The following is a 24,624-nucleotide window of genomic DNA, read 5'->3' on the forward strand; positions in this document are numbered from 1 at the left end:
CAGGTCAGGAAGCAACAGTTAGAACTGGAACAACAGACTGGTTCCAAATAGGAAAAGGAGTACGTCAAGGCTGTATATTGTCACCCTGCTTATTTAACTTCTATGCAGAGTACATCATGAGAAACGCTGGACTGGAAGAAACACAAGCTGGAATCAAGATTGCCGGGAGAAATATCAATAACCTCAGATATGCAGATGACACCACCCTTATGGCAGAAAGTGAAGAGGAACTAAAAAGCCTCTTGATGAAGGTGAAAGAGGAGAGTGAAAAAGTTGCCTTAAAACTCAACATTCAGAAAACGAAGATCATGGCATCTGGTCCCATCACTTTATGGGAAATAGATGGGGAAACAGTGGAAACAGTGTCAGACTTTATTTTTGGGGGCTCCAAAATCACTGCAGATGGTGATTGCAGCCATGAAATTAAAAGATGCTTACTCCTTGGAAGAAAAGTTATGACCAACCTAGATAGCATATTGAAAAGCAGAGACATTACTTTGCCAACAAAGGTCTAGTCAAGGCTATGGTTTTTCCATATGGTCACGTATGGATGTGAGAGTTGGACTGTGAAGAAAGCTGAGCGCCCAAGAATTGATGCTTTTGAACTGTGGTGTTGGAGAAGACTCTTGAGTCCCTTGGACTGCGAGGAGATCCAACGAGCCCATTATGAAGGAGATCAGCCCTGGGATTTCTTTGGAGAGAATGATGTTAAAGCTGAAACTCCAGTACTTTGGCCACCTCATGTGAAAAGTCATGGAAAAGACTCTGATGCTGGGAGGGATTGGGGGCAGGAGGAGAAGGGGACGACAGAGGATGAGATGGCTGGATGGCATCACTGACTCGATGGACATGAGTCTGAGTGAACTCCGGGAGTTGGTCATGGACAGGGAGGCCTGGCGTGGTGCGATTCATGGGGTTGCGAAGAGTCGGACACGACTGAGCGACTGAACTGAACTGAACTGAATCTCTAATCCTGAACTTAAACAGGCAGTATCAATAGAAACTCACCACGTATTGACATTAAACATTTTTTCCCCTAGTTTTGTCCACAGAAAAGGCCTAATACCAATGATCAACCTAATAATAAACACTCCCAATGCCAATATTATGGTCGCTGTGGAAAAAAACCTTTTTCCACAGAAATCAATCAGATGCCCTTAGAGAAAATAGCTCATTTCAGATCTATGGCAAGAAACACACAGGTGAGCCGGGACATCTGGTAATGCCAGAAAGCAAAGCAGCTTTCAAAGACCATTAAGGTTGCCAGGTGCCTCCTCTTGCTGAGGCTGATAACGGGTGCTTACTCCTCTTCTTGGCCACACTGTGAGCCCTGTGATAAGGAAAATGCGCCCCCTCCCTGTGCCTTACTCCCCTTCTCCCCTGGAGGGTCTCTCCAGTCCCCGGGTAGCACAATCCAACAGGCGAAAGACAGACGAATGCTGGTCTATGGTTCCACCTGCTGGTGGTGCTGGGACCTGCCGCTGCCCAGACCGGGTCTTGACAGGGGCTGGTCTTTCCCCCTCAGAAAAGACACAAAGACCAATGAAACATAGAAGAAGGCTTTAATTTCATCACCATAAACATTATACTCTGATTGCTCACATACAGCATAAAATATTTACTCCGCTAAATAAATAAGACGTGACATTATTACAAACGGCACTTAAACCCCCAGAGAGATAAGACCTCCTTAGCCCAGGCAGGGGGTGCTCCTGAGTTTCTGTGCTAGAGTTCTTAAGCACAGATATGCCCTGGGGGCTGAGACGGATAGAGGCTCAAGGAGCCACACTCTGTGCTTCTGGTCCCAAAACAGCCCCAAGGAGGGGGCTGTGGAGCGGGGGAGGAAAGGTGGGCTTGGAGGCCCAGTCCTAGGCCCAAGTCCTAGGCTTGGAGGCCTAGTCCCAGTCCTAGGCCCCCCTAGGCTGGGGGTTTGGGGGCTGGCAGGGTCACGGGGTGGGGGGTGCTAGGGAGGCTGCTGAGACCTGGAGCCCCACCCTTCACATTCCCCAGCCCTCCCCACCTCGGGTACCAGGAGCTGGGATATCAGTTGGGGTGAGTGGAGTTTGCAAGGTCAAGGTTAGACAGTTTGGGGCCAGACCAATCCCTCCAGGAGAAGGAGATTCTGGCAACCCTCAACCCAATAACCAACCATCTCAGGGGACCTAGTCGCCGAGGATCTCATCCTACCCAACTCCCAGACACCTTGATTCTCCTTCTACTTAAATAAATAAGTTAAATATTTAAAGACCAGGGTCCCTGTGATGGCACCACAGGGGCCAGCAAGCAAAGTCCTAAGTGTAGGAGAGGGGGAATAGCAGAAAGGGGGTGCTGGAGGGCGGGGCAGCTTGCCTTCACCACTCAGGATCATGCTCCCCCCAAGTCCTTTTCGTACTTGCAAATCCTGCAGAGTCTCACGGTAGAAACTCCCACGCAGGAGCGACGATGGGAGAACCTACAGGATAAAGGCCCTCGGTGCTAGAACAGGTGGTTGCATTTACTCAAATTTGGGATTTACCCCAATCCCTTCACTGGGTGTATCTTGACCAGGACTCTAGCTGTCCACCCTGAGCCTGGGTGATCCCTGGGCAGAGTTCTGCATTCCAGTGCGTGGACTTACTTAAATGCCCTGCCCTTCTCCCCTTGAAGAAGTCCAGACTGAAGCCTTCTGAAGAGCTACCAAGACAGCCGGCCCTGAAGACTGGCTTAGGGCTGGGAGGGAAAGAGGTGGGAGGGAAGAAGCACCTCGCTGCCACCAGGAGGCAGCAGAGAGCCACACCAACCACTTTGGCAGCAGCAGAAAGGGCAAGGCCAGCCCCGGCCCCAGGAGGCTGAGCAGGGAGAGCCGGACCCGGGAGGCAGGCCCTCCGCCCTCCGTGTCTGGTGAGCACCCTACACAGAGTATTTGGCCAAATCACTCTTGTCAAATACTACCTGCGTGACAAAGTAAATGGCAACCAGACCCAGGCCTGCCGCCGAGACCATGTAGGCAGTGACGGACTGGCTGACCTGAACGATGAAGCCCATAAACAGAGACGGGGCCACCTGAGACAGCAGGAAGGCGCTGTCCAGAATGGCCAGGTCTAGGCAGATGCCGCGGCCCGGGATTGCCCTGGCCTCCGGCGGCTCAGCCACGGCAGTGCGCACGGAGCCGTCGCAGGCGGAGGCCCCGCAGAGAGCGGGCGGGGCTGCCAGCAGGCCGCCAGGCCCCCCGTGTCCGTGGGGGAAAGGGGATGCAGCCTTGGGGCCCGGCAAGAAGCTGGTCATCACGCCGTCCTCGCCGGCACCGCCTCCGTCGTCTCCTCGGTACTTGGGCAGGAAAACCTGGGAGAGGGGAGGGGGGACACACCAGGACAGGTCAGCACCCAGACACGGGGTCCCCCAGCTGTGAGAACCGGCCGTGGCCTTCAACTCAGGGCCGAAAGGAAGCCAGCAAAGGGTCTCAATGAAAATCGGGAGAAGGGCAGAAAACTGGGCAGACCCCTGCGTGGTCTGCGTCTCCTGCGAGGAGTCTCCTGGGGAGTGGGGGTCGGGGGCCCAGAGGGGGACCCCTGAAACCACATGTCGAGGTCTCCTCCAGCCTCTCCGCAAATCAGCATGGCAGATGCACTCAGTACTGCCAGTTTGGAGGGGAACGACAGAAGAAGGAAGACAGGCGGGCAGAGAGACATGGCGGAGCGGAGCAACACAGGTGAGGACCCCGCTGCACCGAACCGCACGCTCTTTCCTGGCCTCCTCCTCCCGGCCCCTGCCACCTGCCACCGGAAACCGTCGACCCCCATACAGAGATGTGCCCACTGCGGGGCCCAGGCCCAGGCTGCAGCTGTTGCCCTCCTGTGAAGTCTGTGGCCTCAGCCTGGGCCAGGCAGGGTCCTCAGACTCAGCCTGGAGAAGCGAGGAACACCCGTCCCGGCTCCCACGGCCTGGCTGCGCTCCTGTGGGAGCCGTCCTGTCCGTCTCACCGTTTGCCGGGGACAAGCACGGCCTGACCCTGCCCTGCCTGGGATGCCCCAGAGCCTCCCATCTGAGGACAAGGCCCGTCTGACAGCCGTCCCAGGGCCCACGCGTGCCTGGAACACCGCGTTCTCAGGGTCGGCTGCATCAGAGCCGGGAGACGGCGGCCGAGCTCTAGCCAAGGCTCGTGTGCTGCCAGGAAGCAGAGGAGGCGGGCAGGCAGCAGGGGGCCAACGGTGCCCGGGACCCTGCCCCAGCCAGCCGCCCCGCCCTGGGGACAGACGTGCTCCCCAGTCGAGGGGAAGACCAACCCCAGCACATTCCCTGGCACGTGTCCAAGGCTGGCCCCTGGACACCAGCCTGAGCCCCGAGTCAGCGCAGGAGAGACTGGAGGCTGATAAAGGTCATCAGGGCGCCCACAGGGGCCACGGGGGTCAGGTTCCCCCACCCACACCCACCCCTGCAGCTACTGATTGGGTTAACACGCCCCCCAGCTAGGTGTTTCCTCACCTGTGGCCTGCAAGGGGCAGAACAGGTCTCCCCTGCAGTTTGGAAGCCCTATGACAGCAGGCTTAGTCTCTTTTTTCTTGGGACACCCCTGGACAGAACTCTGCAACAGGGCTGCAGCTCCGTGAGGCTAGTGGAGGCCACAGAGGTGATCACACAGCCTGGCTCAGAAGGTTCCCACAGGAGGAGGCCCCTGGAGGGGCTGCTTGCTGCTAAGTCGCTTCAGTCGTGTCTGACTCTGTGCGACCCCCATAGACGGCAGCCCACCAGGCTCCCCCGTCCCTGGGATTCTCCAGGCAAGAACACTGGAGTGGGTTGCCATTTCCTTCTCCAATGCAGGAAAGTGAAAAGTGAAAGTGAAGTCGCTCAGTCGAGTCCAACTCTTCGCGACCCCATGGACTGCAGCCCACCAGGCTCCTCTGTCCATGGGATTTTCCAGGCAAGAGTACTGGAGTGGGGTGCCATCGCCACTGCTTAGAGGGGGGCTAAGCAGGGAGGAGGCCCCCGACTTACATAGTGCCCAGGCGAGCGGTGGCAGGGGCTTCAGGCTCCGAGAGATCTACCGTGGGGGTGGGGGAAGTGGACGAGGCAAAGGAGGGAGGCAGGAAAACGAAGATAAACTGAAAGAGGGGAGGGAGGAGTCGGGAGCCTTCCCCGTCTGAGACCAGAGCAAGGTCAGTAACCAGGTCCCTCCCTGGACAAGGCCCATGCCAGGCTTTTCCCATTCACAGGCTGCGGAAGCTAGGTGCCCCAAAGGTCATCTGATCCAGCCCCCTGCTTCTGCACAGAACACCGCAACCCAGACTGAGGACTTTGACTAGCCTGCTTCTTCAGGATTTCCAGAGGATTTCACATTTCCTGCAATCATCCACTTTAAGGGCTTTATAATCCTGACATCAGGAAGTCATTCCCAGAATCTAATCTACACCCTCCTTCCGCAGCCCAGGTCTCTAGCCCTGGGACCACAACAGGCTTCCTCTCCCGTCAAAGAATTCCTCCTCCAGCTTCTCTGGCCAGACCCTGGCTCTGGACTGCTCAGCCAGCCCTCCCTCCCCCGGGTCCGCTGAGTACCTGCTTCTCGCGGTGGTAGAGGGAGGCGAGCGTATAGGGCAGGATCTGCAGGGCAGAGAAGGTGACGCCGGTGAGGGCAGCCGAGGCAGTCACCACCACCACGCTGCGGGACAGGCACGTGGCGCCAGCCGCCACGGGGAAGGCCACCACGCTGGCTAGGTAGACTGCCCGGGTGCCGAACCGCTGCACCAGCCGGTCCATGACCAGGGAGAAGAGCAGGGAGATGGCGCACTGTAGGAACAGCCCCAGGCTGCCCATCCGGACCCCTGGGGGTGGAGGGGGAGAGGCCGTGAGAGGGCGTGGGGACAGTGCTCAGCACAGGGGTGCAGGGCACTCGGAACCAGGAGCACCGGTCCCTGAGCCCATCCGGACCCTGAGCCCATCCTGACCCCTGGGGTGGAGGGGGAGAGGCCATGAGATGGGGCTGGGGAGAGGGTTCAGCACAGGGTGCAGGGCACTCGGAACCAGGAGCACCAGTCCCTGAGCCCATCCGGACCTCTGGGGGTGGAGGGGGAGAGGCCATGAGACGTAGCTGGGAGAGGGCTCAGCACAGGGGCACAGGGCACTCGGAACCAGGAGCATTGGTCCCTGCTGCCCAAGACCCGCTATTGCCAGACCCGCACCCAGCACCCCTCACGCACCCCAAGCAGCAGGAGTCTAGATTAGGGAAAGTGATCACAGCCACTGGCCAAGGGCCGAGGAAGCCATTCTGAGGGCTCAGAGCACTCAGCTTCCAGGAGGGGGCCAAGACCGCCACACCGGAGGCTCCAAAGGAAGAGTTTGGGACACCTGAGCTGCAAGGGGTGGCCACGGCAGTGGCAGAGCAGAGGGCACACAGAACGTGGGGCCAGGCAGACCTCGGCCCAGCCTCCGGACCTGAAATAAGCTCAGCTTCTCCTTCCGCCAGGTTGGGGCAATGACTGATCAAAACTTTGCAAACAGCCCGAGGCTCCGCTGAGGTTGCAGCCAACCTGCTGCTCTTCTCCCTCAGCAACTGCACATGCAGCCTACACGCTGGCCCATTTTCCAGGTGGGGAAATCGGGGCCCAGATGCCCCAGCTGTGGGCATCTCCCCATGCCCGAACATCCATTGGAGGGCAGCTCCCACAGCAGCCCCCCAGGACAGCCAAGGCCTTACCTTCATCATAGTGTCTGCGGGCCTCTGTGCCTGGCTCAGCCCCAGGCACGCCCTGGTACAGCCCCTCGCCCACGAAGTCTGTGTAAAATAATGTGAACGTCATGAACGCCATCCAGCTGCACAGCTCTGCCACGAAGAGCTGGCGCAGGGCTCGGGGCGTACAGCAACAGAGCCGGCGCAGCCGAGGACAGAGGGCGCCCAGGCTCCGCAGGGCCAGGCGGGCACGGCCCGGGCAGCAGGGTGGCACTGAGGGGGCGGAGAGCCCTTCCTCAGGCTCGGCTGGGCCCAGGGCTGCTTCCTCGGCCACGAACGCCGTGGCCGCCACGCAGGTGAGGAAGATGAGAGCGAGCAGCCCAAAGAGGCACTCCTCCTGGGTGCCCAGGTAGGGTGCCAGGGCGCTGCCATCCCAGTCGATGGCAGGCAGGAGGTAGCCTAGACAGCCCCCGAGGCCGATCATGAAGGCGTAGACGGAGAAGGCCTGGCGACAGTGGTCCGGGTCCCGGAAGAGGTCGGAGAGCAGGGCCTCCAGGGGCGTGAAGCACAGCTGGCCGCAGAAGGCCAGCAGCCCCACGCCCAGGATCAGCAGCGCCAGCTCCAGCGGCCTGGCGTCCGGGCACAGCAGCCCCGCCAGCCGGCTGGCCCTCGGGATGAGGAAGAGGCTCAGCAGGACGCCCAGGGACAGGGCCCAGATGAAGGGCCTCCGGCGGCCGTAGCGCCCGCGCCAGTGGTCACTGGCCGAGCCAAGCAGCGGGACCGAGACCAGACCCAGCACCGGACCGATGCCTGCAAGAAGGGCGAGGAGTGTGAGTGAAAGGCCAGGGCTCAGAAGGGGAGGGGGACGGGGACCAACCTCCTCGAGAAGGAGGGACGCGGCGACATCGCATGCAGGGCCCGCTCCGCACTGGTGCTGTGCTGACCACTTCACCGGACCCCGATGCACTCCTCACAACTGGGATCACTAACGCCCCATGTTAAGACTGAGGCATGAAGCAGCCGGTCAGAGATAAGTTACACGGGCACAGAGCCAGGGAGGGCGGGAGGCAGGGTTTCAACAGGCAGGCTGACCCCGACCCTGCCATCCCGACAGACCCCTCTTCCTGGGAGTGAAGGAAGTGACCGTTTGCTTGGTCACCACCAAACGATGGTGCCCATTCGCCTCCTGTGGCTTTCGCAGAATTCATCTCTAGCCAGGAGCCCAGCCCCTGCCCTGGGGGCCAGAAAGAGCCCTTGCTGGTTGGGGGGGAACCCCAGCCCAATTTATCCATAGCTAAGTTAGCAGTACAGCCGGGCTAAGTCACCTAATCTCTCATTAGCCTCCACTGTCTTCTCTCTGAAATGGGTAACCTCAAAGCGTTACTGCAGGAGTTGGATGAGGCCACAGGTCTGAATTGCAAAGGGCAGTTTCTCCACGTCTCAGGGGGCCGTACATGTGTAGGGGCCTGGGACACAGAGGTAACCAGGGAACGGCCCTGTCCTCCTCTTTCTCTCGGAGCCCCTCAGCGCAGGGTCAGCCCTCTGCTCAGCAGCACTGACCCCCAGGCTAAGGGGCAGCAGGCACCTTCTGGGTAGAGGCGCTGGTGCCTTCCTTCCCCGGGAGGCCTGTCTCTGGAGCAGGAGGGGAAGAGGACGCGGTGACTCACCCAGCACCATGGTCATGAATTTCTCCTCCACCCCCACTTCCAGCAGCAGGGGTGGCACGTAGGTGATGCCCGCCGCCAGGCACACCTCCAGGCCGAAGGTCAGCAGGTTGACCAGCAGGAGCTGGGCCTTCCGATGCCGCAGCAGGCGGCTTGCCCACAGCCTCTGGACCATGCTGGACCGGGCAAGTGGGGCTCCGGCCCGCTCACGCGCTCCAGAATGGCTCCGTCTCCGCCTCGCTGCAGATGCCGAGGCCTCTCCTGGCTGCCACCGACCGCCGAGGACTCAGCCAGAAACCCACTCCTGCGGGCCCACTGTGCAGGTCTGGTTTCTCAGCCATGCTAACCGCCTGTCATCGTGGGGGGCCTCGGCAGGGTACAGATGTCAACACTCGATCCTAAAAGGGCAGGGACAGTCACACACACAGAGCATTAAGTTCCGGGAACCCAAGCTCCAGGATTCACTCTGAACTCTGAATCTGGTTCGCTCCCGGGCTGATGGCGTGGCCCTGCCACCCAGGAGCCACCCCTATGGTGCAGGCAGGAAGTGCAGTTCATATTAGCCTAAGGTTGGCCTAATTAGTAAGGTAAATATGATATTTAAACCTCAGTACACTCCAGAGGCTACTAGATGTTAGTAATTCTCTGTTTTGAAATCTTTGCAACTTCCCTTGTTTCCTAGTATAGAAGGGAGGGGGAAGAAAAAAAAGTCAAACCAGCTGAATTCCCAGTTCCCCAGGCACTGTTATCAAGGTGCCCCTGGAGACCCTCTGCGAGGCCCAGTTTGTTTTTCTCTCTCCACTTGCCAAAGCTGGGCTGTTCAATTCCCCTTTGTTAAGAGTCACACTTCCTATTTCACATTGCCTGGCCACAAGCCAAGCTGCACCAAACTACCACCCCAAGGAGGAGGACAAGGGGAAGAGAAAAGGCTGTGGTTTCTTGGGTTGGGTTTGAGCCTGTCATTGAAACCATTTGAAAAGCACTCCCCTGGAAGAACCTCGGCCTGAAAACCCCTCTCAAGTTTCTCTCCATGCTCAGTGGCCATGGGGAAGAAGCACTCCCGTGTGAGCCGCCCAACCATCAGGGGACTGGGGGGCTGCCCCCAGGTCCCAGCCTCACCAGCTGGCAGCCTGTGATGACGCCAGTGACCCCGGGCAGCGCCCCTCTTGGCCCAGAAATCCCCGCAGCCCTTCCCGTTGGGCCTTCTGCTCAGAGATCCCAGCAGGGAAGTACCCACCCTGGTCCCCAACCCCTCGGGCAGTGGGCCTCTAGGTCTTGCTTCCCGACCACTGCACCCGCTTCAGTCCATTCTGTTTATAAGTGACCACAGAAGAGGGAAAACCAAGTCAGCTGCGCAGAGAAGGCAGAGAGGGGAGCCCTGGTCCCCTAACCTGTCATCATCCCGTGGTGGGTAGACAGTGGACAGAGAGCCTCAGGCCACTCGTGGCTGGAGCCTGGAGTGCCTTCTCCAGTCTCACTGACTCAGCGCCACAAACGCTGCTGAAAAGCACTACTGCATGCAAAGTTCACAGCCGCGAGCCTGGCTCCAGCCCCGTCCCCACCGAGCGCATTCCCGGAGCACCCTCAGCCCTCGTCCGTGCCCTCTTCCGATCTCAGCGTCTCATGACTTGGTGCTTCTGCTTCCTTATCTAACATCACGAAGCCCCGAGGGCCTGTGCGCTACAAAGCATGCTGCAGGTGCTGTCTGCACTGCGCCACAAAGAGGTCAGACGCCGTCAATCCTGGCTAAGAAGTGTCCATCCCGTAACGGCCTGCTGGGGTTGTGCAACTTGTAGCCCAGGAAGAAAGGGACTTCACACAAGGCTGGACAACCAGCAGCCTCCTCCTCCAAGAGCCACTCAGACCCAGACCATCCACTTTGGAAAGAGACACGGACTGCTATGGGGGTGACATGGGAGAAACGTGAAACACGGACCCACGTGGTCACCAAAGTGGGTTGGGGGACCAGAAAGCACCCTTAGCTGGGGGTTGTGGGTCCCGCTTGAGTTCTCCCCAGAGGAGAGAACTGCCATGCCACTGCCATGGCAACCCCAGGAGGAAAGCGGGGGGCCATGGAGACCAGGGGGCAGTGCTGTCTGACCTGGAGGGAAGGGTTCTGGGTCTAAAGGCTTCCAGCCCCTTCCATTCCCCACCCTGGGGACTCCCCTGCCCTGGGCTTTAAGGGACCAGGTCCTCCCTGAGCAAACAGAGACTTTATCAGACCCGGCCTCACCCACATCCGGCACCCATTCCCAAACCCTGGTTTGCCCCGGTTGTTTAGAATAAATTGCAGCTCTCCAGCAACCATCAAGCAACCCCCCTGCCTCCCTCCCTCCTTCGGTTCAGCTCCCCACAGCCGGGACTGAGGAGGACGAAATCCTTCCCATGCCCGGCTCCTCTCTCCACCCTCCGGAGGCAATCCTTCCCATGCCTGGCTCCTCTTTCCACCCTCCGGAGGCGCTGTGCCCAGGACCAGGGCCTGGGCCAGCTGAGGGATTCCTGGGGAGGAGGTGGGCGCCCAGCCCTGCTGCTTCTGCACTCAGGGTGCTGAGCCTGGCCTCTCTCTCTTGGGCACCCCTGCCACCCCAGACTCTCCCCAGCCTGGAACTGCCCAAGAGACGCCCAAGCCCATGAGAACACCCTCCCTTCCAAAGCCCCCCTTTCTTTTCCTTACCGTTCCCCAGTGCCCTAGCCTCCCGTTTGACCCCCACCTCAGCCCTCAGGAGGAGGAAGCTGGAGGAGGACTCCCACAGCACCAACTCTAGTGAGCAGTGGTCCTCCCGGGGCCTCTAGGCACAGAGGGGCCCAGGGCCCAGGCTCCACACGCAATCTGTCACCGCCTTCCTGCCTCCCGCCCCACCCGCATCCACGGAGCACCTCTCCCTGAAGCTCGAGAGTGACGACTCCCGATGGGTCCCCCTGCATTCAGAGCCCCCTGCGTCCTCAGGGACACAGGCAGGGCAGCAGGGTCCACTCCACGCCTCCACCCTCCACCCTCCAGCCTCAGAGATGTTTCTGACTCAGATCCTCCTCCCCACGGCTCCTGGAGCCCTCGGCACACGGCACACGAAGGCCCAACCAGAGGGGCTCACCTGGTGGGGAGGGGGCGGGAAGACGAGGGAAAGGGGGCTGACGCTGTGGACAAGAACGGAAGACCTCTAGGAGAACAAGTCCCTCTCGAGGTCCAACTATTTCCCCCCTTCCTTCCAGATCCTGGATGACAGGACAGCAAGGAAGCTGAAGGAACCCCAAGACTTCTGGAAAGCTTTAGGGACCTCTGCCCCAGCCATCTTCCCTCCCGTCTGGGGGAGCAGAGCTAAAGCCCTTTAGATGGAGGGTGAACCTGCATTTTACCTGCCCAGCTCCAGATACCCAAACACTCCGGGTGCCACACCCCCAGAGCGGGCTATAGGCACCAATGCAGCTTTCCAGCACCCACTCTAGCAGAGAAGGAGCCTGGGAAACGTTTATCTAAAGAACAACTCACGGACAGCAGCCCAGGGTGGGAGGTGGAAGGGATAGGCAGGACCTAAGTGCTGCCCCCACGCCCAGACACCCCAAGGAGACTCCAGCCTGACCCCCAGAGGGTGGCTCCTAAGGGCTCAGCCAGGGGTTTGAGCGGATGGCAGAAGGTCCCGGGCTGGAGGGCACCCCTGTCTCCCTGGCCCCTCTCACGTTAGGCCTCAGCAGGGAGTACGGAAGTGCAACTGAGCAACAGGAGCGAAACTTGGCCTGAACTTTCTCTCCAAAACTCAGAGGGCTGGAGGAGGCTGGGGGGGAAGGCCCCTCCAGGAAGGGAGTGTCGAGGGACATATAAAGAGGCCTTTGAGACCGTTCAAAGGGGCTCCTGCCACCCCTCCGGCGAGGTGGGGCTGGGATAGCAGGCGGCCCCCGACAGAGGCCGAGGGAACGGGCTGGGGGTGGCATCTCTGTGGCCTCTTTATGCAGGCCGGTGACCCCACATCGCCCAGGCATCAAAGGGCCCCAGCCCCGGCCTGACCCCGAGCCCCGCGCCGCGCGGTCTGTGTGAGCCCGCCGTCTTTCTCACAGGCCAGGGAGCCCCTCCCCGCAGAGAAGGAAAAGGGGAGGAGGCAGGGTTAGGGTTAGACTCAGCGGTAGAAAGGGGTGGGGTCACCCTGGGCCAGGATCCCTAATGCCCCCCAGCCCAGGCCGGGGCTGCAGGTGCAGAGGATCCCACAGGTAGAGCCCCGAGACCACACAGGACGAGGGACCCGGTTTCCTCCACACCAGACTGGACCCCAGAGCCGCACCCCACGTTGCCGGATCCTCTAGGGTCGTGGGCAGGGAATAGCTCTGGAAGCTCACCAAAACCTCTTGGCGGGGGTCACCCAGCCCCTTGCCTCAGTCCCAGGGGGCCAGTGCCTTCGGTCCTACCTCGTAACACCTAGCCCCCTGCACCCCCAAAATGAGCTCTCCACAGGAGCCTTAGGACACCCCAGAAAGCCTGTGCTGGCCAGACAGGAGATGGGAGATGAACACGATTGAGAGGTGGTGAGCTCTCCACCATGACAGACCTCTCTGCCTGGGCCGCTGGGCTGTGGGAATTCCTCCTGTCTGGGCAGCGACAGAGAAGGGGACGCGGGACGAGCCTCCATGCAGCTCCCACGCCTTCCAGCCCACGTCAGCCTGCATTCTCCAGGCTCAAGTGTACTTCCAAAGAAGCAAGGGTCTGCTCCCCCACCCCGACCCGACCACCGGCAACAGCGATCTGCATAAGAAGCCAGGGCCAACGACCCCCCAGGCTCCCCAGGACGTGCCGGAGCCCCACTAGGAAGGCAGCCGCAGAGCGGGAGGCCCGGGGCTGCGGCCGCGGCAGAGAGAAGGCCCTCCCCCATTCCTGCAGCCCAGCCCCAGCCTCCCCCGGGCCCAGGGCCGGGGATTTAGCGTCCGCCCTGCTGCGCCGCCTTTTCTTCGCTCGGACGGGAAGCCTTCTGCTTAGCAGCTTGTCAGAGCGAGCGCGGGGCTGCGAGCCGGGACACAAAGGGGGATTAGGGAGAGACCTCTCGGCCGCAGAGTAATCCGTCAAACTCCCCCTCGGCTGCCGCCCCGGCCCCTGCCCGCTCGGGCCCCTTCCAGCTGCTGCAGCCCCCGCCCCGCCCAGCCCCTGAGCCCCGCCACGCTGGGCGGCAGAGACCCCCAGTCCCCGGGCTGGGGGTGGGGGGGGGGGGGCGGCCGCAGACACTGGGAAAAGGGCAGCGGCTCCCTCCCCCAACTCCCCCTGACGTGTGAAAACCCAACAGGTGGCAGCCCCGCGGAGGGAAGCCGCTTTTGTTGCCTGAGAACCCCAGACCCGGCTCTGAGACACACAAGTGCCGGGGGAGGCCGGGGGTAGGGGAGGGGAAGGGACCCGGGGCCCAGAGCCCGCCCACCTCCCCCGGCCAATGCAGCCACGGGGCGGCAGGGCCTGCCCACCCTCACCTGGGCCCGCCTAGGCCCAGCGCGCCTCCCAGAGTCACCTGGCAACCCCATGGGGACGGTCAAAACGGACACACACCTAACGCCAGGCACCCGGCCTCCGGATCAGACGCCCCTCTGCAAACAGTGGCGACCCAAGGTCCCTCAGGACCACCTTGACCTAGTGCAGTCCGGACGGAGACAGTCAGTCAACTGGCAGCTCTCTGAACCCAGACATCCCAGTGGGTTCTCCAGGGTGGCCAAGGTTTGACAATCAGCCTGACCTGGGTTCGCCTGCCAGCTCCACACCTCACTGTAACTATGGGACCTTGTTCACTGCCCTCCCTAAGCCTCAGTTTCCTCATCTGCAATGACCAACAGCAGCTAACACTGAGGTCTTCCACATGCCAGGGGCCCTTCCAAGCGTTTGAGTCTTTCAACTGGCTTGATGAGACGGTTGCAATGAGTGCACCCACTTGACAGGTGAGGAAACTTAGATGAATACCACCGTCTCTCACCGTGTGGGAGAGCAAGGACCTGCAAATTCATGCAGCACTGGGCCTCCTCGTGGAGAAACGTGGGAGGGGGTCTCTCATTCCCAACAGGAGCAGCAGAGGTCGCAAGGGGACCAGCTCTGCGTCGGCTTCCACCCCCCCTCACCCACGTGGCTCCTGCAGGGGCCCCCCAAAGGCACAAAGAATGCCAGGAATGTAAATGCCTCCCCAGGTGCTGGCCCCAGCAGGTGAGGAGAGGTCACTGGGCAGACGAGACTGGTGCTGGAGGCTGCGAAGGGAAATGGAGGCTGGGGTAGACATTTCCAGTTAGGGGACAGTGTGGTTCCCAGCCACGGAAAATCATCACAGTGGCCGACACTTGCTGACTGTTCCGGAGGTTGTCTGCATGTACCTGATGTATCTTCTCTAGTTCATACCATTTGCACAATCCCACAAAGTATTTGACATTCCTATTTCACAAAGATGAAAGGGGAGGTTCAGAGAAATACACGCCCAGGCTGCACAGGTAAAAAACGGTTGAATGGAAAGTTCAAACTGTTCCTGAATTCTAGAAAGTGCTCTGAACTAGGAGCCTGAACAGTGTAGTTCAGTTTCACCAACTTTCACAGCTGTGTATCCTGAAATACCTCTCTGGGACTGTTTCCACACTGTAAAATGAGTGCTAGTCTAGATGCTGTCTCAAGTTCTTTACAACTGTACAGTGATGTGATCTCACACCTGCCCCCTGGCCCCAGGTGGGGTGCTCACCATGGACGGTGCCCACCGACAATGTCGCATGGCACTGGCCGGGCAGTCCTAGCCCTCCACCACCGAGAGCCAAGAGGAACCAGGTGGAAAAGGGTTCCCCAGCTACACTTACCCCAACCTTTACCTGCCTACACAGTGCTCGAGTACATAGAGTGCCAAGGGTCAGCGGTCACCTGAAACTGATCCGAGTAACCAACCCATCTGGGGGCAGAACTGACCTCTCCCCTACTCCCTCCCAGAGCTGGACTCTGTTCCTGGCAGAGTAACTAAATTCTTTCTCTACTTGGGCCACAATGAACACTTCCCTACAAGGCGGGGGTAGTGGTACACAAAGAACCCCTTGGCCCGGGGTGGGGGAGAGGAACACAGGAGAAGGGGGAGTGGCACATTCAGGCTGCTGGGGAGTCCCCTCCCCCTGCTCCCTACAGCCCTGCAAAGTGAAACCTGACCAGCCTCTCTTGCAGCGAACTCGCACTTTGCCAGCCAGCCAGACCAGGCGGCTCTCCCCAGCCATACACATCCTTGTCCCCCCACCCCCACCCCCGAGCTTGACCTCCCTCAGAAGGTGACAGATACAGGAAAGAGACCAGGGCATGGAGGTCTGGGCAGACCTACTAAGGAGCAGAGAGCCCTGGGCCCGGGAGTTAGACCATGGTGCTGGTCCCACCCCTGGATCTCAAGTTCAATGGTCTCTGAGGCCCTTTCAGCCCTGATGCTGAAGCTGAAACTCCAATACTTTGGCCACCTGATGTGAAGAGCTGACTCATTTGTAAAGACCCTGATGCTGGGAAAGATTGAGGGCAGGAGGAGAAGGGGACGACAGAGGATGAGATGGCTGGATGGCATCACCGACTCAATGGACATGAGTTTGGGTAAACTCCAGGAGTTGGTGATGGACAGGGAGGCCTGGCATGCTGCGGTCCATGGGGTCGCAAAGAATCGGACACGACTGAGCGACTGAACTGAAGGGAACTGATCCTAGGGTCTGTGACCAGCTCCGTTTACCAGAGGGGGCTCTGGGCTGGACTCAGTCTTAGGGATGTGTTCTTCAAAACAGTCCCCTTAGCAGTGAGCAGAGTGTGAGGGGCTCCAAGAAAGAGGCGTTTTTTCTGTTGCTGCTAAAGAGCCCGAGTTTGCCCACCTTTGAAGAGAGTGTGCCTCATTCATTACAACCTCACCTCCCCCAGAGAAATGTCAGTGAGACTAAAGCCTGCCCACCCACCACCACTGAGCCCCACTCTGTGCAAGCCCCGCTGTGAAGGGGCTGGGGATTGGGAAACAACCCACCAGCGCCCTTCAGCAGGGCCAAGATGCAGGCAAAGCACCATGAGGTGGTGCAGGCGTGCACGCTCCGTGCTCTCCAGGGTTCCTGGAGGAGGCTGAGCCGTGAAAGGCAGCAGGCAGGAACTGTGCACAAAAGGCAATGTCCACAAAACACCGCCACGGGAGCCTGGGATTGCTATATGCACCTGCCTCTCCTTTTAGCCCCTTCCCAGTCAGGTGTCGCTTACTCCTTGGAAGGAAAGTTATGACCAACCTAGATAGCATATTGAAAAGCAGAGACATTACTATGCCAACAAAGGTCCGTCTAGTCAAGGCTATGGTTTTTCCTGTGGTCATGTATGGATGTGAGAGTTGGACTGTGAAGAAGGCTGAGTGCCGAAGAATTGATGCTTTTGAACTGTGGTGTTGGAGAAGACTCTTGAGTCCCTTGGACTGCAAGGAGATCCAACCAGTCCATTCTGAAGGAGATCAGCCCTGGGATTTCTTTGGAAGGAATGATGCTAAAGCTGAAACTCCAGTACTTTGGCCACCTCATGCGAAGAGTTGACTCATTGGAAAAGACTCTGATGCTGGGAGGGATTGGGGGCAAGAGGAGAAGGAGACGACAGAGGATGAGATGGCTGGATGGCATCACTGACTCGATGGACGTGAGTCTCAGTGAACGCCGGGAGTTGGTGATGGACAGGGAGGCCTGGCGTGCTGCGATTCATGGGGTCACAAAGAGTCGGACACGACTGAGTGACTGATCTGATCTGAGTCAGGTGTGGCGGGAAGAATACCAGACCCCAAATCATGGGACATGGGATATTCATCAGCACTGGGCCTGTTTTTATTTTCAAAACAGCCATCATGTTCCAGTTACCTCTCCTGGCCCTCCCCTCCCTTTCACCTAAATCTTATCCAGCAAAAGTCCCCACGTCCCCCAGGGCTACCTGAACCTCGAGCTGCCAAGGACCCGATACTCACTGGACACTGAGTGATGGATATGGTCCTCCTGGTCTCTGACTTGTAGTCCTTCCCTATCTCCCACTCCACCAGCCCTTCAGCTCCTAGAAACCAAGGAGCATTGTCCCTGCTCAGGCCCTGCCAAGGGATGTGCTCAACCAAGGGCCTTAAAGGTGAGGCTGATTCAGGATTCTTGTCTGATGGGATCCGACCAGTGTGTCCAGGTACACTGAAGATGCTCTGCTCTAAGCCACAGGAGCCAGGAGCAGGAATCTAGATTGCCATACTCCCAGGGATGGGTCAGGCACTCCCAGCTTGAACGCTATTTGCTAACTCAAGTATGGTTGGGACGAGGGAGGCGGGGGCATAATGGAAAGCACTGGGGAAGGGGGTCTGTCTCTGGCTGACTGCTGCTGGGGGCACGCTCTCTGCCTAGACATTCACCTGGCCTGAATCTGATGACTGAGGGACTACGGGCTATGAGACCAGAGGCTGGTCTCCAAACTCCATTCCAGCTGGCTCATCCCAGCTTCCTAGAGAGAATGACCTCTAGAATTAACAAAGAAGGCAAAAAGAACAAACGTACCAAGCACCTGGTCTGTGCAGGCTCCTTGCTAAATATGGTGATCTCATTTAATCCTTACCGTAACCTTGTAAGGTGGATACAATCATCTCCATTACAGACACAGAAACCAAGGCCAACAGGTGAGGTAGGCTTGTCTCCAACATCGGAAGCAAGAAGGCCCACAAGTCGTTAAGGGTCAGTGGCAAAATGTGGACTTCTTCCCGTGGGGGAGGAAGCGCAGACCGTGTAGCACAAAAAGGGCTTCCACAGGAAGTTCTGGTCAGCCATCAGGACGATCCCGTGATGGCTCTGTCACCAGCCCCTGCCCCCAGGCAGGGACACTTAACACACTGGACAAAGCGCCACGCTCCAGCTCTGCTGCTGGGAGTCAAGTGGCATCAGCGTGCAAGACACTGGGCCTGGTACCAACTGGTCCAGCCTTCACCCTTGCTATCCAGCAAACAGGGCCCCGGACTGTTACCACACAGAAAGCCAGGCTGGGTTTTTCTTCCTGACACCAGAAAGCAAAGGGTTCCCAGGGCTGGGGCGGGAGGACAGAGCAGAACAGTAACTTCAGAACCCTCCCTCCTCTCGCACAGTTTCTCTAAAAACCAGAACAAAAAAAGTCTTCTCTGCATAGAAGGCATTTAACCTTCCAGGCACTGTACCTTCATCATATCATGGCACTTTCTTCCAACTTGAGGAAACAGACAGGGCAGGGGTTTCTGGACTGATCGAAAAACAAGCCATGCACAGTACTGACAGGGAAGACACCAGGGCGTCAAGTCCTGCTGTGTTCTTTGCACCGGGCAAGTTCAACTGCAACTGTGTCATTTACAGCTTACATACAGTTGTATACGGTATAATTCCCTTGCTAAGAAACTTTGGTTCCTGAGCATGAGCCACAAGGACTGCCTCCATCGCTACCAAACAATAGCAGCTGACGTTTTTGCAGTGGCTGTGCTCAGAGCTTGAGATCGTCAGCTTGTTTAATCCTCACAATACTGCGAGGCAGGTACTGCTATCCTCATCTTACCGAGGAGGAAGCTGAGGCACAGACAGGTGAAGTAATTTGTGCAAAAGGAAATAAGACTGGGACTTCCCTCGTGGCCCAGCGGCTAAGGCTCTGCACTCCCAGTGCAGGAGGCCCAGTTTCGGTCCCTGGTCAGGGACCTAGAGTCCACATGCCACAGCTAAAGAGCCTGCATGCCGCACCCAAGACCCAGTGCAGCTAAATAAGTAAATAAAAGGAAACAGAATTCAAACCCAGGCTCTTAACTACTCATACGGACTCCCCAGAGTACAGAAGGCCTTGATCCCAAAGAAACAAAGTCTACAGCAGAACCCAAGAACAGAGGCCCAGGGTGGGTGCTGTTGTCCACTAGGGCACACGTGTACATACAGTGGATATAGTTAACAGCAGTTACCTGTAACTGACACTGTTACCTATCAGGCACACAGTCCAGTGCTCTGTATGCATGGTTTAATAAAGCTGGAGTGCTTTCTACATTTTAAATATAGAAGTTGGTGATGGATAGGGAGGCCTGGCGTGCTGTGGTTCATGGGGTCGCAAAGAGTCAGACATGACTGAGTGACTGAACTGAACTGATGTGTACATATATTTATATTTGCTCCATTATTATTTAATAAATAACAAAGCTACAGAGTAGGAATTTTCATTATTACTGTCATGTCCATTTTGTAACCAGGGATACTGAGACTTAAAAGATGTTACGTAACTTGCCCTTCATCCCTTAGCCCGTGGAGCAGCCAGGATATAAACACCTGACAATCTGGCTTGTTATCTATGATACTATGTTTCAGGCTCCAAGAGTCCTGATGAGAGCTTAATCTGCCTTTCAGAGTCCTCAAGAAGAGCCGGCCTCTCTCCCTTTTCTCTCCAGAGCCCTGCCGAGACTGAGAGAGGGGTATTCAGGCTATCCCTCCAGCACCCAGCGGCCTGGAGGTATCTCAGTGGCCACCGAGGTTCACTGTGCAGCTCCTCATCCTCCTGAAGGACACTGCAGAGCCGGGAGGGGCACACTCCATGAGCAGACAGGAAAACTCCCACCCCCAACATGCCTGCACTAAATTGGAGCCTGAACGTCCACAGCTGTACTCACAGCTGTATTTTTACCTTCAGATTCATCCTGTGGACTCAAGTTCCATTTTTCTGGGCACTTTTAGAACAGAGTCCTGGTTTCGGACAAGCCTGGTGAGAGGAGATAAGGGAGGAATGGGAGGATGAGACCCGTATTTGTTGGCTGTGATCTCAAATAACTTTGCAATCTCACACTGGAAGAAGTTGCTCTATAGGGAAGGCTGGGGCAATCAGCAGCCTACACTTCCTGGCACTGCCCTCGCCACCCCAACAGCCCGCCTGCGGCCGGGCCTCCGCGCAGGGGCGTCCAACACCAAGGCTGTCCCTCTCCGAAGTGAGCCCGGAAAGGCAGCCAGAAGCCCCCAGGGCCTCATCAAGCCCCCGAAGAACGCTTTCGGGAGCCCAGCAAGGATCACTCTAGGCCCTGGTCCACGGACTGCGGCCAGCTGCAGACGGCAGCTTCGCAGGGATGGGGTCTGTGTTACAGCTGAAGAACAAGTCTGCACCAGGTACCCACCGGGCCAAACCCCACTGTACCCTCGAGTCTGGCCCCTGGGGAAAAAGATAGGGAGGTGTGGCCCCCGGGGCAGGGGGGCCGGGGGACGGCGGGAAGCGGAGCAGGTCAAGAATGCCGGTCAGGAAGGCAGACACCGATTCAGGGGTCAAGGGCAAGGTCAACGCACAGTGATGCAGCGCCGGGGACCACAAGGGACCGGGGCAGGCCTGGTCCTCACCCACGGGACCCGGCAGTTCCCTGGGGCCTTCCCCTGCAGGCCTGGCCCGGAGCCCTGCGACGCTGTGGTGGGTGCCCGGGGACCACCTCAGCACACCTGTTGGCTGATCTCAGGATTTTCAGCACCTCTGAGCCCGGGAGGCGAAGATAAGGACGCCCTTTCTTTTTCCCTCTCTTCTGACGGATAACCGAGGCTCAGGACGGCGCGCACACTGCAGCCCAGCTCTCGGCCCTGAGCCAAGCCCCGAGACTGACGTGCGAAAGGGCTCAGCCCCCTTTCCCTCCTCACAACCCCTCACTGCCCCCAGGCAAGCCGCCCGCGCCCGAGGACCCCGCGGCGTTCCGGCCATCGGCCCCTTCCTCGGCTCCCAGGTCCAGGGCTGCGCGCGCCCCGGTGACTCACCCTGCCCCTTTCCGGTGAAGCCGAGACAAGGGAAGAAAATAAACGCAACTTTCCAAAGAAAACTCTGACGCGGGAGAAGGCCACCGGAGCGAGCGGCCGCTGCGCCCGCAGTCGGCCAGACCCGGGGCTCAGGGGAGGGGCCTCTCTCCGCCAGCCCCGCCGCCCGGTCGGTCGGGGACGCGGGGGACCCGGCGCCTCCAGCCTGGCCCGCCTCTGCGAGAGAAAGCGCGGCTCCGCGGGGGCCCCCGCAACCCGCCCGCGGCAGGGCGAGGGGCGCGCCCCGGGAGCCTGCAGCCCGTCACACCCCCCGGGACTCGCGGAGCCAGAGCGCGGGCGCGGGACGGCCACCGCGCCGCCCCCTCCCCGAGGGCGCAACACACGCGCCGCCGCGGAGCCCGGCCGCGCCGCGCCCCTCCCCGCGCCGGGACCCTTCCCGCGGAGCGCGGCGGGCGCGCCCCTACCTGGCCGAGGCGGGCGCCTGTCACCCCGGGCCGCCGCGCGCGGGCTCGTCACCCCCGCCGCCCCCAGCGCGCCAGCCGGCGGCTTTTAAATCTCCAGGTTACTCGGCGGGGGGAGAGAGCATGCGCGCTGGGGCGGCCCGGAGGGGGCGGGGCGAGGCGGGCCGAAGGTGGGGGGCTGCGGGGAGGGGGCGGGGTGGGACCGGTACCCAGGGGAGGAAAGCGGGAGGTCCCCGAGCTGTCTTTGTAGCCGCGACCGCGACGGGCAGCCCCCGCGTGGCTCCCAGACTATCATTACCTAGGGCAGTGCGCCGCCCCCTCGCCCTCGCCCTCGCCACCAAACATTTAGGTAGTACCTGCCCGGCTTCTCGGGGCGCCTCCGCTCCCCGCGGCTGGTCTGCAGCCATTACCCGCGCGAGCTATGCCGGCCAGCCCCTGGTCCCCCGGGCCGAGCCGCACCCCACCCACCCAGGACCAGCCCTTGCAAGAGATGTCGTATTCTCCCCGAGTTACTCTTCCTACTGTTTGCTGTTCTCGGAAGCAGAAAGAGCTTCCTGATGGCTCACTCAGTCCCTCTTTCTGAAGTTGAAAAAGATTTCAGATTTTTTTCTTTCTGCTTAAGGGTGTGTATCGGGAAAGGGGCGGGGGGATAGGATATGTTGACAGTAAAATGTTCCTTTTATCAGCTGTTGAGCAAGGTCCCAGAAGATGCCTATTTCCAGCATGCCTTTAACAAGACTGAACTGTGCAGGTGGGAGAGAACTGGGGGCCCAGGCTGCCCTTGGGGTGGGGGGCCCAGTTGTGTCTTTCTTCCTCCATGGAGTGGAGAGCACTCCGATTTATGTGCATTGTTGATTTGAATACTACAAAATCAGGGGGAAGATGCTTTTGAAGGGGAGGATCTAGTTGACTGTAGCCATGGACCCAGCACCAGGCACAGGGCTCCAAGGCTGGCCCTGACATCAACCAGGCATGATGTGGGAACAAGTCCCTTCCATATTCTGAGGCTGGGTAAGAAGGAGTTGGCCAGAGGGTCTCTAAGGGAACTTCCAACTGAAGGCAGAGAGAATGGGAAATCTCGAAGGGAGAGAGGAACAGTGGAGCCCTGGTGATGGTGATGAGGAGAGTGGGCACAGGAGAGAGGAGAGGGAGAAAAAAACAAGAATCTACTCTATTTTTTGGATCACTGAATAAGTTGCCTCTCTGGGCACACTTAGCCCGCCCCCAGCCTCCCAGCAGGTGACCCTCCAGGGCCACAATCGCTTTCCAAAGCCTTTGGCACACCCATTTGTGGCCAGCAGAGAGGACTGGGTGGAGTCCTGGGTCCCTTAGCTGGCGTCCCTCTTGCCCCAGAAAAGAGGGCAGCAGTCAGGAGGAATTCCAGGTCAGTTGGAAAATTACTGAGCCAGGAGAGCGTGGATGGTGGTTTTTTCCAGGCTTGGGGGAGGAGCACTGGGGGTGCAAGAGGGAGCAGGAGCCCACCCTCCCCTGACTAGGAGAGCCTGCATGCCTTGTGCCCGTGACAGGAGGAAGGGGGAGGAGGGCTCAGGAGAGTGAGCTGACAGTGTCCTGTGAGATCCTGGCCCCACCAGGGGTCTGGCCACCTGGATGAGTGCTGGCTCACCCCTCTGCACTGCCGGTGACCCTTCTTTACCAAACCAGGTGGGCGGACTGTCTAGGCCCCACCCAGCACAGGGGACTGGAGGACCCTCTGCTGGCAAGATGCTCCCTCCCCTTTTTCTGCTGGTGTAGCCTCATATAATAATAGTTAACTTTTACTGACTGTGCCAGTCGCCCTTCTAAATGCATTTCATGCATAAACTCATCCATTCCTCATAATGATGCAAGACAAGGGTACCATTTTCAGATGAACTGAGGCAATCACTGAGTCTAGTTACTACTGCTAATACTACACACCCACACTCACATACAGTCTCTGAGCCCCAGAAACGAGGCAGAGGCAGTCCTGGCCAGTGACTTCCAAGCCTAAACGAAATTCCTAACATCCACACCAGTTTATCTGGGTTTCAGAGCCTCACTAAGTCAGCTGTGGAAAAACCACCGTGTCCCTTCCCCTTCTTCTGCTCCCCGCCCCCACCACACACACACACACACACACACACATACACACACCCCCTACTCCCTAGCCACTTCCCATTTATAGGAAATGGGGGATGACGTGAGGAGCAAGGCATTCCTTGGGGAACTGCTAATAGTCTGGCTGGATATTGGAGAAACCAAAGATGCTGGCAAAAATGCATTAGCAACTTCTGCTCCATCCCCCACCCACAACCCCTTCCCATTATCCTTGGGCTCAGAGGAAGTGTCTTCCTCTTTCTACAGAGATAAGATACCCAGCTGGGGCTGGTTAGCCTGAAAAACGAAGGCTGAGAAGCCATGAAGAACCTAGAGTTCCCTTAATGTTTCCACCTGCCCTCCCATCTCCACCACCCAAAGGCTGTGGTCCTGGTGGAGAGGGCTCGTTGCTTCTCCTCTGTTTGCCTCGGGATGATGGGTCAGCAGTCTCTTTAAGCATGAAGGCCACCAACTGGCCCAAATCTTCACTGTGGACCTTGAAGGGGGAGGGATGGAACCCAAGAATTCTGAACATAAGAATTCGATTTCTAGAATTTCTCTTGTGAAAGAATAACTAGAGATACGTATCTCAAGGAGATCGAACCAGTCCATTCTAAAGGAATTCAATCCAGAATATTCATTGGAAGGACTGATGCTGAAGCTGAAACTCCCATACTTTGGCCACCTGATTCGAAGAACTGACTCACTGGAAAAGACCCTGATGCTGGGAAAGATTGAAGGTGGGAGGAGAAGGGGACGACAGAGGATGAGATGGTTGGATGGCATCACCGACTCAATGGACATGAGTTTGAGCACACTCTAGGAGTTGGTGATGGACAGGGAAGCCTGGCGTGCTGCAGTCCATGGGGTCACAAAGAGTCAGACACAACTGAGCGACTGAACTGAACTGATGTGTATCAGAAGTATGTACAAGATGTTCATCTCATCATCCTTCATGATAGTGAAAAATTAGAAACAATTTAAATGTAGACTAATAAGCCATTGGCTAGGTAAATTATAGCAAATCCACATAATGGAACATTGTTATTGTTCAGTTGCTCAGTTGCGTCCAACTCTG

At 58.4% G+C, this 24,624-nt stretch overlaps 1 protein-coding gene across 1 annotated transcript; it reads right to left on the reverse strand.

Annotated features, from left to right (window-relative positions):
- Nucleotides 1–1,553: 1,553 nt before the first annotated feature.
- On the reverse strand, nucleotides 1,554–21,531 carry SLC45A3 (solute carrier family 45 member 3). Its single transcript, XM_055583544.1, has 5 exons — nucleotides 21,474–21,531; nucleotides 8,308–8,702; nucleotides 6,668–7,450; nucleotides 5,530–5,795; nucleotides 1,554–3,321 (listed from the first exon to the last, which is right to left on the reverse strand). Exons 2-5 carry the CDS (start codon nucleotides 8,477–8,479, stop codon nucleotides 2,890–2,892), a joined length of 1,653 nt encoding a protein of 550 aa, XP_055439519.1. The 5' UTR covers nucleotides 8,480–8,702; nucleotides 21,474–21,531; the 3' UTR covers nucleotides 1,554–2,889.
- Between the last annotated feature and the right edge of the window lie 3,093 nt (nucleotides 21,532–24,624).

This window comes from Bubalus kerabau, chromosome 5 (genome assembly GCF_029407905.1).
Source record: "Bubalus kerabau isolate K-KA32 ecotype Philippines breed swamp buffalo chromosome 5, PCC_UOA_SB_1v2, whole genome shotgun sequence".
NCBI classification, from domain to species: Eukaryota; Metazoa; Chordata; class Mammalia; order Artiodactyla; family Bovidae; genus Bubalus; species Bubalus kerabau.

Coding starts and splice junctions, on each gene's coding strand:
- SLC45A3 (XM_055583544.1), bottom strand. CDS start 8,479: ATGGTCCAGAGGCTGTGGGCAAGCCGCCTGCTGCGGCATCGGAAGGCC. Junction 7,451..8,307: donor ATTCATGACCATGGTGCTGG/GTGAGTCACCGC, acceptor CCCTTCTTGCAG/GCATCGGTCCGGTGCTGGGT. Junction 3,322..5,529: donor TCTACCACCGCGAGAAGCAG/GTACTCAGCGGA, acceptor CCCCTCTCCCAG/GTTTTCCTGCCCAAGTACCG.